General features: G+C 36.1%; 2 protein-coding genes and 1 pseudogene across 2 annotated transcripts; 2 read left to right on the top strand and 1 right to left on the bottom strand.

Moving 5' to 3' along the window:
• Window positions 1–3,387: 3,387 nt before the first annotated feature.
• On the top strand, window positions 3,388–5,512 carry LOC110649413 (dehydrodolichyl diphosphate synthase 2). Its single transcript, XM_021803965.2, has 3 exons — window positions 3,388–3,995; window positions 4,085–4,152; window positions 4,843–5,512. The coding sequence occupies exons 1-3, from the start codon at window positions 3,582–3,584 to the stop codon at window positions 5,288–5,290; spliced, it is 930 nt and encodes a 309-aa protein (XP_021659657.2). The 5' UTR covers window positions 3,388–3,581; the 3' UTR covers window positions 5,291–5,512.
• Window positions 5,513–6,638: 1,126 nt separating this feature from the next.
• Window positions 6,639–12,910, top strand: LOC110652455 (E3 ubiquitin-protein ligase AIRP2-like; annotated as a pseudogene).
• LOC110652456 (ammonium transporter 1 member 3) lies at window positions 12,897–14,476 on the bottom strand. Its single transcript, XM_021808049.2, has one exon. The coding sequence runs from the start codon at window positions 14,390–14,392 to the stop codon at window positions 12,989–12,991; it is 1,404 nt and encodes a 467-aa protein (XP_021663741.2). The 5' UTR covers window positions 14,393–14,476; the 3' UTR covers window positions 12,897–12,988.
• Between the last annotated feature and the right edge of the window lie 277 nt (window positions 14,477–14,753).

Genomic DNA, 14,753 nt, shown 5'->3' with positions numbered 1-14,753 from the left:
TTGCAAATAATCCGATATTTTTTCCGGAATCCTAATCTAATTCTTTGACCTACTTATCAACTCTTTTCTGTGATTTTCTCTTTTTCACTAGGTTCGCAATAGTGCTTAGGACCGTGACGTTACATTTTCCAGTTCAAAAATAGGGTTAGGACTGATCTCGCAGTCATTTTTCGGGAAGGTCATCCATCGCTGTGACTCCCGGCTCATTTAACCTTTTATGCCTTATTTTTCTTATTTATACTTCACTATCTGATACTCACTATTTATTTCCATTCAGTGCTTTTCTAGATGTCTTAAATATAGTTCTAATTTTCTTAATTGTCTGGACCGATACTAGTCACCGGAACAGTGAAATATACCAGACTATGCATATAGAGGTGTTACAGAAATAATGATTTTAGGTTGAGAACTCAAAATTACAATATAAAGGTAATTTGATCATTCACATGGTGACATGTGGCACCATGAGATTGTGACACGTGGCACCATGAGATTGTGACATATGACACCATATAAACTTACCATTTGTCTTCCTATCATGTAAGATGATCAAAGTCAAGATTAAGTCTAGTTTTGACAGTTGGCTTAATGAGATTAAGTCAATTAAAAATAAGATGCAATGTGATGGTGATATGTGGCATAGGGTTTAAGTGACTTAATGACCTAATTATAAAAGGAAAAAGAAAGAAGAATAAAACACAACATTCTCTCTTCCTCAAGGTGGCGGCACACTTTCTCTCCCTCTCCTCTTCTTGCTTTCTCATCAATTCAAAGAGAATCACTCCATTCCCTTTGAATTAAAATTGCTAGAAATTATTTCTAGTGTCCTATACACACATACAACCTCTCTAAAAGTAAAAACCCAAATTATAATTGGTTGGCAAGGCTTGAGAAGCTGATTTGGGGGCATCTTGGTGTGGACAAGCTAAAGGGTCCTAGGTGCTTTCTAAAGGTGCCAATCACATCCATAGTACATCAAAGAGGTTAGTGCTCAAACTTCTTTTTAAACTAGGGTTTAAATGAATTAATTTGTTAATTCACAATCTTGAATGGAAAACATAGATCGTAATACATATTAAAAGTGTTTTAATATGCAATTGAGCATTGAAATTAATTAGGCATATAAGAGATGTGACATGATGCATTTAACCCTAAAAAAAAAATTTTGAAATTTAATGCTCTAATAAACTCATCACCATCCTTCTGCTCCTTCACTTCAAGCATGGCTAAGGCTTCCCCTGCTAACGAGGAGAAACAAAAAAATCTTCTTATCAATTCTATCAAAGAGTTATCCTCTAAAATTTATAGCAATAACACCTACCGCTGCTTCATTGAGACCTTGCATCCAAGCAATATCACTGTTGAATTTAATGACTCTCTTAGGAGGAGAAAACCAAGAAGATGAAACTCGATCTAGACTTGGCAAATTTCATGTGATTCCTCTAGAAACTTGCACTGCGTTCATCTCCATCATACTTTTTGAGATGCAATGAGCTGCTGCGAGAGGCTTTGGAGCGACAAAGTAGCCCTATTCCTTTCTTTCCATATTATCCAGCATGTCGAAGTTATCAGATTTAGGCAATCTGCATCAAGACTAACCAATTGGCCCTCCACTCTTATAAGCTTTTGAATTCCTTAATCTTTTACAGTCGCTCTTAATAGGAGGTAGCTTTATAGAATTTAGGATCAATGTACTGTATATAGGAACAAAAAGAAACAACTAAACTCTATTAACGCGATGCATAGTCACTTTGCAAAACGAAGAAGTCAAAACGAAAGAGCACGAGGGCAATTATCAATGTACTAGTCCCAAACAAGTTAGCAGCTTAAAAATTCCAAATTATAAAACGAAAACTCAAAAAGAATAGGCCTCGTCATAGTACACACTGGGCATTTTGCAAGGAAAATAGGGTTTCATAGGGCAATCTACATATGTAGCTGCTTTAAAACCTATTCTAAATTAGATTAAAATGAACAGAGAAAAAAATTAAATAGAGAAAATTGATGCAAAAGACACATGATCTGCGTATTATTTCTAGAATATTAATAGCCACTAATAATCTAACAACTTCTAAGTCAACAACTAGCACAACTAAAAATAATAACCAAAACTAATGTAACTTATGCTTCCCCATGACCTGGTTTTTTCAAACCTGCAAAAAGTAAAACACCAGAAAAAAAATTGTAAGCTATTAATTGAAGGCAAAAATTATGTACTCTATAAATTAAACTTTGAATACTTTCTCAAGATTAATAGTAATGGCCTAATGGGTGCTTTTCTTTTCTTCTTGGAATCCTCTTCACTTCTCTCTCCACTTCCATTCTCTGTCACTCCTCCTCCTCCTCCTCCTCCTCTTGATTCTGATTAGGGACCATCCTTTTCTTTGTCAGCATCATCCTCACAATTTAATGAGCTTTTCTCAAAGTCTCTGCCCCTTGCAATCACCAACTTCGAGAATGTGCGATATGTCCGCAAAAAACATAAACAAAAACAAAAGACAAAGATACAGATACGATGACAAATTGACGATTGAAGCAACACTGGAAATGGGAAAGACCTCCACGAAGCATGAACCGAATTTCACGGGTTCGTAGCTCAATTACTGAACTCACCTCTCCATTGCTAGTAAGCATGGGAGAACATTCCCTACTCAAGGGAAGACTGAAGACGAGACGTGCTTGGGATAACCGAGACTCTTGGAGGTATTTATGGCATAAAAGAACAGGTATGTGGCGGGAGTTGACATAGATAGGGATTGCAATAGTAGGGTATCTGTAAAAGCCATTCCACTTAAATTTGATCTCGAATCAATTAGTATACTTTAAAAAAAGAATTTATTTTAAATTTAATTATTATTATTATTTAAAAAATATTTAATTTTATTTAATTTTATATATTTTAAATAATAATTTATATAAAAAAATTATTTTTTATTAATAATTTATATTTTAAAATTTTAATAATGTTATAAAATATTTAAATTATATTTTATTTAAAATAAATATATAAAATATATAAATATTATTATAAAAAATACATTTTATATTTAATTAAATATTTATATAAATAAATTTTGTGACGAGCTAAAATTTAAATTTTGACATGATATTATTCATTAAATCTCAATCTATTTAAATATATTTTATTAGGATTAGGTCGGGTACCGTGAAAACTGACCCGTTGTCCACCCGACCCTTTGTCACTTCTAGAAACGGTGAATCATCCGCCACTTGGTGGTCCAGATGCGACGTCGCTTTAGCGTAATTTGATATGTGCATGTAATGGCGGGACACGTATCAGGGTCACTGTTTTGTTCGTATCCTTTAAACGACGTCGTAAAAATCCCAGTTGCAGCCAAAAGACGATTATCATCCGCCAAGTTGTGATTTATTAGGTCTGAGAATTCTGAACTGTCTCACTCTTTACCCTTGACCACATATTCTTGAATTATAACTTCCAGAAATGGAAATCTCTAAAACGGATCTCAGTCTCACCACATATTAAGCTACAGGGAATCAATATATAGAAAGAGATCAAGCGGAACCAAAGACCAAAAACAACTAGAAGGAGAGGAGGAAGAATGCAATCCTTGCACTTGGCCCTCCCTCTCCCTTTTTACAACACTCTAACTCCTCAAAAACACAAACACTTCCTTTCTCCCGATGCCAGAACTAATACACGCCCAATTCACCGCCTTCTCGGGGCCAAAACAGACATAGCTGTCAAACAGGAGGAAACTATTGCTGTAAGCACCGGAGACTCGCCCAAGACTGAACCTTTGCCGGAGGGGCTCCGGGGAGAGTTGATGCCACGGCATGTCGCCGTGATCATGGACGGCAATGGGAGGTGGGCCCAGCTGCGAGGTCAGATGGCATCGATGGGTCATCAGGCTGGTGCACGGTCTTTGCTGGAGATCGTGCAGCTTTCTTGTCAATGGGGGATTAAAGTTCTTAGCGTTTTTGCGTTTTCTTGCGATAATTGGACTAGGCCCAAGGTCGGTACTCTTTTATTCTTCTTGGCACGTGTAAAAATTAACTAGAAACCAAGAAATAAAATTCTGATTGGACTTTGGTTGTAGTGCAGGTGGAGATTGATTTCTTAATGAGTTTGTTCGAAAGCGTGTTAAAGTCCGAGACGGATAAATTTGTGAGGTAGATATCAGTTGATTCTCTTTCTTTGATCAGTTTTCCTTTCGTAATTAGTGTTAGTTTTACTCCCACCCATTTGCTTGTGGACTATTTTCTTTATCCAAAGCCAAAAAGCCCAATACTTAATCATTTGAATGTCCTAAATAAGCATGAAAGCTGGAACTAAAAGCAAAAATCTACGTTCCAACTTCCACGCTGTGTCCAGCACTTTATAGTACCAATTTAGTGCTAGATTCTCTTCCGACCAACCTAACCCAAAACTAACTAAATTAATTATGCATCTTGATGCGTCTCTTTATAGAGAATCTGGTAGATAAACTTACTTAATTTGTTCATCTAATGTTTGCTATTGAAGGTATCATATGCTAGCTATTGAAGCAAAATATTTCAGATGTATAGGTTGGCTGCTGTTGGATTGGATGCATGCATGTAGTTTGATTGCTATTCACTAGTTTGATACCTTTATTCATCATTGGCATCATTGCTGTGAATATGTTCGAATCATGTTTAGATGAAATAAAGGAAGATAAGGTATCTTAATTTATCAATTTGATGGTTTGAAAGAGTGAGAGATTTAAAGGTTTTGATATTTTAAAACTTTATATTATTTGCTCCTAAATAAGATACCATATACCTAGCTATTGCTACCAAAACCTCTCTCATAACTTAATTTATCACATTTCTTGTTGACAGGGAAGGTATTCGAATCTCTGTGATCGGGGACTCATCAAGGCTTCCACAGTCTTTGCAGAGATTAATAAATGAAGCGGAGGAGACCACCAGAAATTTCTCGAAACTGCACCTTCTAGTGGCGGTTAGCTACAGTGGAAAGTATGATGTTGTAAATGCATGCAAAAGTATTGCTTGTCAGGTAAAGGATGGAGTTATTGAACCAGAAGACATTAGCGAAAGCCTAATTGAGCAGGAGTTGGAAACGAATTGCTCCGAGTTTCCCTCCCCTGATTTATTAATCCGAACTAGTGGTGAACTTAGAATTAGCAACTTCTTGCTATGGCAGTTGGCCTACACTGAACTTTTCTTTGCGGAAGAACTCTGGCCTGATTTTGGAAAAACTGGATTCATAGAGGCCTTAACTTCATACCAACAAAGGCAAAGACGCTATGGTAGGCGACTTACATAATCATATGCCGTTGACATGGCTACTCGTTAATTAATACCATTTTATACCATTTATACAAATAGCTTTTACCAATATTAGGTCAAGCTTTCTTCATGACTAATTGTACTCCTAAGCAGTTGGATAATACACACCTAATCAAAATCAAGGTGCCTTATATAGATATGTAAATGGAAAACATTTTATTATTGTAGTTAATAAAAGAAAAAGAAAGCTTGTTTATTATGTGATTTATTAGTGATCAACGATAGATGCAACATTTAAACTTATAATATCAGCGATAGATGCTATGTGTTTTGTTTTTTAACATAAAGGCTAGTGATAGATATAATATTTAAATTTATTTATTTTTTTAATGTGCTTCATTTATAATTTTAATTATTTTAAAATTTATTTTTTATTACTAAAATAAATTTTCAAAAAATATGTCACTAATTTTTTTTTATTTTAATCGAATAAATGAAAATAATTTTTTAAATTTTTAGAATATGAATTATTTATTTTTTTAATTAATCATAAACAAATATAATTATTTTAAAATTTTGTTAGAATTTTTTTTTTTAAAAGGGAGCCAAAAGTGAGTTTATTAAAAATATATTCAAAAATTTTCATTAAAAATTAAGATTTTTGAGGAAGGGGAGGCGATGGCCTCTGCTAACATATCCTTGGATTCATCATTGCAAGTGATGGTGGAGAAGTGAAGAGTGGGTGGTGGAGGAGGACTAATTTGGTGTTGAACGCAAAGAAAAATTAAGGGCAGGGTGGGAGTGTAGGTGGGATTGAGGTGTGGGTAGGAGGTAGGAGTGGAGATGCTCTATAAAGAGTATTGGTTTGTGTGGTGTGCTGGTGAGGGGTTTGGTGAGTTTAGGATAGGTATTATAGCAGCAAGTACATTCTATAACAGTAATTTTATCGAGGATATATGAATGAAATGATAAATTAATAAGAATTATATATATAAAAGTGACCTTTATAAAATTTAACTATCTAAGTAATTATTCGGTTTTTTTTTTTTGAAATTTAATAACTATTTTTATTTATAAATAACTCTTTCATTTGTTTTTTTATTTTATATAAATATATATTTCCATGGTATTATCGTGTTATCATATAATTCCTCATATTATAAGAAAAAAATAATTTTTTTCTCATTTTAATTATCATTAAATATAATATGCTACAAAATTTAAGCATGAGTATCTATGTGTTGATGAAATTAAATTATAAAGAATTAATAGTTTGATGATTTTTAAAATATGGGGTTGACTTATTAATTATGTAAAATTCTAAGGACTATGTTGTAATTCACCTTTAAAAAAAACAAAAAAAAAAAAAATTTGTGGGCGGCGTAATGAGATGTGTTGGTGGTATGTGTCCAAAAAGGTCAAATGGTACAATAAGGAAGCTCAGTTCGGTTCGGGTTTTCCCTAACTGACACCGTCTTGGTGGTTTTGTTATATGCGAGAGAGGTTTTTTCAACACCAACAAATTTTACAGTTATACCATTCTCTTGCTTTCTTTATAAGCTATACTAGGGATTACTACAAATTCAACATTTCTCGTTGCTCTCTGTCTGTTTCATGGTAATTTCTTTCCCGGAAAATACATTTGGAATTTGTCTTTCAAGGATTCTCTCAAGGCTTTCGAGGCTGATATACAGCACGCCAGTACTCTGTAATACTCTCTTTCTTTTCCTCTCCGTTTCGTAGGATTTGAATTATTTCTATTTTGGTATTTTATTTTGTGGCTAAATAAGCAATTAAAAACAAATTAATCGAGATAACCAAGTTGGCCTTGAACGCTCTGCTTCTGTATTTCGATGGTTCTGCTGAGGATGTTTTAACTCGTAATTTTCGTGATGCTGCAAATTCCATCCGATTTTGATTGATAATATTTTGGGTGGGCCATTCTTTCACCTTTTTTCTTGTATAAAAAACAGAATAATAATAATTGCATCGTCATCATCATCATCATCATCATCATCATCATCATTATTTTCAGTAAATTTTTTTTAAAGTGTTTTTCTACCATGTAAAACATGTTTCTTTATTTGTTCCTCTTCCCCTGCACTGCTTGGATAATGCATTCTTAGTCTTAGATACAGTTTCAGGTAAAATGATATGAACTTATTATAAATTTGTTCCATTTTAGGATCTTTGTTATAACTCTTTCAAAGAGATATAGACAAGTAGCCATTCTTGAAACCAACAGGATGCATTCAAATGGTGATTAATGACATTCAATTAACATTCTGGATATTGATATTGAACTTTGTTATGAGATCTTCCGGTTCATTGTTGCAATTAGGCACTCTTGTATGCATGTCAAAGGTAAATGCAATGGAATTCTGATAATTGATCCTTAATAGCTTGGTAACGGATAAAGGGTATATATCCAATTGCATGAGGTTTCCTGCATTGCAGAATTGGTAAATGCAATATAATCGTAATAATGGATCCTCAATTGCTTGCAATGGGTAAAGGGTATCCATTGCATAAGGCTTCTCATATTTCAAGATTTGGGGAGGGTCAAATGTAGGCAGCCTTTTCATTGCATTACGAAAAGAATGTTCCCATGGTTTTAACTAGTTACCTCCAAGTCATAATTTAATAACCTAATCACTATGTCAAGGCTTACCCTGCAGCTTAGTTTTGGATAAATGGATAAAATGTTTGGTTGTTTGAACTGTATTTTTGTAATCACTTGTGGTCATGAAATAAAATCTAGCATGGAGATGTTACCTTTCAAAAGTATGGAAATGATCCTTCGTTGTGAAACTGTTATTCTGAAGTGGTTTTGAAGAGCCTCTAACACATTGAAAAAATAAATATGGAAACGCACTTCTGTCATGTTGATTATATTTTTTATTCTTTTTTTTGGCCATATCCTCACTTCATCTCTCAGTCTTCAGACAAGTTCTTAAGGTTTTATTTGAATGATACTCTTGTTTCATCTTAGTTAGATAATTGTGTTGATCTGTATTAGTATAAAGTATAAACATTACTTCTGTTTGTGGTGTTGCTTACCTATCTGCTTCATTCAGCATGGTAAAAAGAATTTGTGAAATTTACTTATTGTTGTTTGCCCTTTTTCACCCTCTTGTTGGCAAAGGGCTCTAGATTATCCAATGGAGATTGACGGAGCTCGTCTTCAGATGAGACTTTCCTACAGTCCAGCAGCCCAATTTCTTATTTTTCTTGTTCAGTGGTCTGATTGTCATCTTGCAGGGCCCTTGGTCTGCTTAGAATTCTTATTTATGTGGTATGTTATGCTTTTTGTTTTATGTTTTCCCCTCATTATTATTTGTTAGTTTTTACCTTTTTTCCCCTTCCCTTTCTCTTTGTTGTCTTAACTTTATGCAACTATTATTGTTTTGTCGTTTCTCTTTGTAGTAAAACATATTACAAATTCTTGATGGGTGTGACAATGTGGTGATTGGTGCAGACCTATGCTCATGGCAAGACAACCATGTCTGTTGGAGAAAGGTGGTTAAATCCACCAAATTTCTGGAGAAAACATGTCCAGTCTGTTGAAGTTAAAATTTATGTTTAATTATGCATAAAAAGTTTGGTTTTCTATGAAAAGCTGTTATATTTCCCTATCTTTTGCAACTTCAAAAAGGAATTACTGATTTGGAAGATAAGAAACAAAAAGAGGTGTGTAATATCAGATATAGAAGAAAGGATGAGTTGGAGAGGTGCAAACTCTCTGAAATTGACATTGAAAGAGAAGAGGAGTGCGGAATTTGCATGGAGATGAACAGCAAGGTTTGATTGCCCAATTGCAGTCATTCATTGTGTTTGAAGTGCTATCAAGATCGGTAAGTTTAGTGTCTGTTTTCTGTTATGCTAGAAAATCAAAGTGAGATGCATCTTCCTTTAGTCTCTTATTAATCATTAAAGGTTCTAGATTTCGTTTAAGCAGTCTCTTTATTGTGTATGGTAATTAAGTATGTAAGAGAGGGTCCTCGGTTCATATTTCCCACCTTCAAGTTTCACTCATTGAGACAGTAGGACCCCTGCTGGTAGTGAGCTACCTGATCTCATTGCCTTGTGATAGAAGATCACAGTTTTCTTTGATAGTTTATACTCAACTCAACTCAACTAAGCCTTTATCCCAAAAATTTGGGGTCGGCTATATGGATTCGCTTTTTCCACTCTGAACGATTTTGGGTTAAATCCTCAGAAATGTGTAATGCTTCTAAGTCATGCTGTACTACTCTCCTCCAAGTCAATTTAGGTCTACCCCTTTTTTCTTTCTATCCTCTAGCCTAATGTGTTCTACTTGTCTAACTGGAGCCTCCGTATGTCTACGCTTCACATGACCAAACCACCTCAATCTCCCTTCTCTCAACTTATCTTCAATTGGCACCACTCCTACCTTTTCTCTAATACTTTCATTACGGACTTTATCTAGTCTAGTATGACCACTCATCCACCTTAACATTCTCATCTCTGCAACTCTTATCTTAGATGCATACGACTCTTTCAAAGCCCAACACTCACTACCATATAGCATAGCCATTATGGTTAAAATTTTCCTTTTAATTTATTGGGAATCTTACGATCACATAAGACTCCGTGGCACGTCTCCACTTCAACCATCCGGCTTTAATCCTATGACTAACATCCTCCTCACATCCCCATCTACTTGAAGGATCGAGCCTAGATATTTAAAGTGATTACTTTGGGACAAAGGACACTCCATTCAAACTAACTCCTTCCCTATCACCGCTTGGCCTTCACTGAACTTACAATGCATGTATTCTGTCTTCGTTCTACTTAACTTAAAACCCTTTGACTCTAGAGTACTTCTCCAAAGTTCTAGCTTCCTATTGACTCCTTCTCGTGTCTCATCTATCAGAACAATATCATCCGCAAACATCATGCACCAAGGAATACTCTCTTGTATATGTTTCGTCAGTTCATCTAAAACTAATGTAAAAAGGTAAGGGCTTATGGCTGATCCTTGGTGTAATCCAATTGAGATCAGAAAATCTCTTGTGTCTCCTCCCACTGTGCGCACAATAGTAGTTGCTCCTTCATACATATCTTTCAATACTTGTATGTACCTAATAGATACCCTCTTTTGTTCTAACGCATTCCATAAGACCTCTCTTGGAACACTATCATAAGCCTTCTCCAAATCAATAAAAACCATGTGTAGATCTTTCTTCCCATCTCTATATTTCTCCATCAAGCTTCTAATGAGAAAGATCGCTTCCATAGTTGAACGACCAGGCATGAAACCAAATTGATTGAGAGAGATAGAAGTATCATGACGTAGTCGATGCTCCACAACTCTCTCCCACAATTTCATAGTATGGCTCATGAGTTTAATTCTCCTATAGTTTGAGCAACTCTGTATGTCTCCCTTATTTTTAAAAATAGGTACTAAAATACTCTTCCTCCATTCATCAGGCATTTTCTTTGAGTTTAGAATCTTATTAAATAATTTAGTTAACCATGCCACTCCCATATCTCCCAAATACTTCCACACTTCAATTGGTATTTCATCGGGTCCACAGGCTTTACCTACTTTCATTCTCTTAAGTGCTTCCTTTACTTCTAAAGATCTAATCCTTCTAGTATAATTTACATTCTTTTCTATTGTTCTATAATCTATATTCACGCTATTTCCATTTTGACTATTATTAAAGAGATCATTAAAATAATTTCTCCATCTTTCTTTAATGTCCTCATCTTTCACCAACACTTTTCCTTCTTTATCCTTAATGCACCTAACTTGATTGAGATCTTGACATTTCCTTTCTCTACTCCTTGCTAATCTATAAATATCTTTCTCCCCTTCTTTAGTTCCAAGTTTCTCATATAACTTTTCAAAGGCTGCTCTTGCTTGGCTAATCGCCTTTTTGCCTCTTTCTTTGCTATCTTGTACTCCTCATTATTATCACATTTAGGTAATTTCTTATACCATTCCCTTTTCTCTTCATTTGTACTTCCTCATTCCACCACCATCTCTCTTTTGAGGGTGGTCCATGTCCTTTAGACTCCCCAAGTACTTTTCTAGCTACTTCTCTAATCTTTGATGCCATCTGTATCTACATATCATTGGCCTCCATATCTAGCTTCCATACTTCAGACTCAAGAAGCTCATTTTTGAACTTCACTTGCTTTACTCCTTTGAACTCCCACCACTTTGTTCGAGCTACACTATTTCTTCTGATCTTACTTGAATTGTTCCTAAACTTGACATCCAAGACCACCAACCTATGTTGACTTGTTAAAGCCTCTCCTGGAATGACCTTGCAATCCTTGCATAGAGCTCTATTTGTCTTCCTGGTTAAGAGGAAGTCGATTTGGCTTCTATGTTGCCCACTTTTGAAAGTCACTAAATGTGACTCTCTTTTTATAAAGTAGGTATTTGCTAGTATTAGGTCGTATGCCATAGCAAAATCCAGGATGCTTTTTCCCTCCTCATTTCGACTGCCAAAACCAAAACCTCCATGAACATTCTCATAACCTTGCCTATCACTTCCTACATGTCCATTCAAATCTCCACCAATGAAAACATTCTCTTCATTCGGTATGCTTTGCATTAAATCATCCATATCTTCCCAAAACCTTTGTTTACTCTCACTGTCTAGTCCTATTTGTGGGGCATAAGCACTAACTATATTTATTGTTTCTCCGTCTAGTACTAGCTTTATATACCACTTAATCAAATCACAAAAAGAAGCACTTAATTGTATTTCTCTTCAATACATAATAGGAGACAAGGGTTGAATAATTGACCATGCAATACACACATGCAAACCCACGAATTAGAATAATGATCACAAAAAAGGAGAAAAAACATTACATAAAGAATTATGCATGGTTCAATGATGACTCTGCATCCACAGAAAGCCGCCTGCTTTTTCCTCTATGAAGAGAAAAATTACAAGCATCTATTTATGGTCACAAGTACAAATAGGAGAAATTCACAATTACAAAATTATCTAGAATCACTCTAGGATATCTAAACTGTATTGCAAGGGGCTGTGCCCCTCCATGCACTTGTGTTCATTCTTTATTATTTAAAACCTAAAAGTGTTGGGCCAAATATCCAGCGCCAGACAATGAGTCTGGTTGACTGGTCTATTACATTTAGAAAATGGAGAAGTGTCCTTGCTGGATAAAGGATTGGTTTTTTCTGGCTTTCACATTCTACTAATGGCTGATGATTTCTTTGTTGCTTGATAACCTTGAGTTGGAGCTGACGATGTGTTATTGGGTGTTTATCACAGGCGTGAGCGGTCTCAATCGTGTCCCTTTTGCTGAGAGTCTTAAAAGAGTCAATTCCGGTGATCTTTTGGATCTATACAGGTAAATCCGATATTGTTGATTAATCTTTATCCTTAATTTCGAGAGAGAATTGCACGAGGCTCTTTATGTACGTGGATAAGTTGCCTCTCATTGCTCCAGATCATGTAATTGTTCCATATAATTCTCATTTTGGGTGAGGGTTTCTATGCTGGAACTCAGAACTTGTGTATGACAAGCAACAGCTGTATGTATATAACGCAAGCCTTGAAATTGTAATTTTTTTCTTTTTTGATAAGCACCTTGAAAGTGTAAATAATTTTTTTTTTTAAAGAAAAATCATATTTTGACGATTGCATTTCATCTTTATTAACAAACTGGGATTACGAATAGGAATAATAATGAGATGAAATCAAAGTGTGCAAATGCCGTGCACTTATGATTGATTTTGAGCTTGCAGTCGCATGTAGTCTGCGTAAAAACGGGGTTGATCATCTTCTGGATGAGCAACGTAGGCATAGCCTCCATGGCTAGAGATATCAAGCCCTGCAACTTCTTCATCAATTGATATCCTCAATATCCGAAGCTTGTGAAGAGCATAGAAAAGAGGTCCCATCGTCAAACTCACCCACAACACTATCACTAGAACCTGAACCACTTGGCATCCAATCAGACCCCATCCCCCACCCATTAGAAGGCCATAAGGCCTCACCACGCCACTCTCACCTGACTCATATGCTTGAATCACAAATTCCTCCTTAGCAAACAACCCTGTGAATATCAATCCCCAAGCACCACATCCCCCATGCAATTGAGTTGCTTCCAATGGGTCATCAAATTGCAACTTCAGGGCCAGAATATTCAACCCAATTAGGACCCAAGCAGAGCAAAACCCACACACAATTGCTGCCCATGGCTCAACAACTGCACAGCCAGAAGTGATTGCGACAAACCCACCAAGCACTCCATTGCAAACATCTAATGCATCCCAATGGCCTACTAGTAACCGCCGGCCGAATAGGGTTGTAATTCCGGCAGTTGAACCTGCCAACGTCGTAGTCACTGCAGTTCGGCCAATGGCAGTCCAGTTACCTTGATCAGTTGTATTAGGGTAGGCTACAAGAATCTTATCAAAAGAGCCAGGGTTAAAGCCGAACCATCCAAACCACAACAAGAATGTACCAAGTACCACTAGAGTTGCATTATGCCCACGCATTGGCATGGGCTTTCCAAATGCGTCAAACCTACCCACCCGGGGGCCTTCTATGAAGGAGCCCCAAAGCCCAGCAATCCCACCTAGCATATGAACCACCCCACTGCCTGCAAAATCAATGGCACCAGACCCAAACAACAACTCACTTGAACTAGCACTCAACCAACCGTTTGACGACCAAACCCAGTGAGCCACAACTGGGTAGACAAACCCAGTAAGAAAAAACGAGAAAACAAGGTAAGCAGTGAATTGGGTTCGCTCAGCTATTGAGCCACTGGTGATTCCAGCAACTGCTATAGCAAAAGCCCATTGGAAAAGAAAAAAGTTATAGTCATAAGTAGTGTTGGGAATATCTTTAAGGGCAAAGAAAGTGGTACCAATGAAGGGATTAGAAGAACTGGAACCAACCCCAAATGCAAAAGCAAAGCCAAAGAGATAATAAGAGATGCTACCAACAACTGCATCAACAACATTTGTGAGCATAATGTTCATGGCATTCTTGGCCCTGACTGAGCCAGCACATAGCATGGCAAAGCCAAGTTGCATAACAAAGACCAAGTAAGCTGAGAATAGTAGGTAAATGGTGTTGATAGAGTCTGTGACACTTTGTTCCCATGAGACTTCCATGGCTGATTAAAAGGGAGAGAGAGAGAGAGAGAGAGAAGGAGATGATTGGTGCAAGTAAGAGCTGGGAGATATGGCGTGATATTTTCGCTACTTAAAAACAATGTAAATTGTACTACGTTGAATGGTAGCTACTGCCTACTGCTGTGGCTGTGCCCATTTCCTTTTTATTTTTTGTTAGGGCCATTACTTGAGTTGACTAGTAACGCATCCTACTTCAATGACTTGCACGAAACGGATGGCATTAAAACAGCGTCGTTTTCATTTGCATCTCGCTTCACGTCCGTGTTAACTTGTTGAGCAACATATGAATAATAACTTGCTAATTTGGATAATTAGAGATCACTTCATTATTATTATTTCG

The sequence above is a fragment of the Hevea brasiliensis genome, chromosome 9, assembly GCF_030052815.1.
Source record: "Hevea brasiliensis isolate MT/VB/25A 57/8 chromosome 9, ASM3005281v1, whole genome shotgun sequence".
NCBI lineage: Eukaryota > Viridiplantae > Streptophyta > Magnoliopsida > Malpighiales > Euphorbiaceae > Hevea > Hevea brasiliensis.
The sequence above is the reverse complement of the archived record's forward strand: the minus strand, read 5'-3'. Positions and strand labels throughout refer to the sequence as shown.

Bases quoted from the DNA above. Each gene is read 5' to 3' on its own strand.
- LOC110649413 (XM_021803965.2), top strand. From the start codon at position 3,582: ATGCAATCCTTGCACTTGGCCCTCCCTCTCCCTTTTTACAACACTCTA. The intron at 3,996-4,084 runs GTCGGTACTCTT...GTTGTAGTGCAG, and splicing joins ATAATTGGACTAGGCCCAAG to GTGGAGATTGATTTCTTAAT. The intron at 4,153-4,842 runs GTAGATATCAGT...TCTTGTTGACAG, and splicing joins GAGACGGATAAATTTGTGAG to GGAAGGTATTCGAATCTCTG.
- LOC110652456 (XM_021808049.2), bottom strand. From the start codon at position 14,392: ATGGAAGTCTCATGGGAACAAAGTGTCACAGACTCTATCAACACCATT.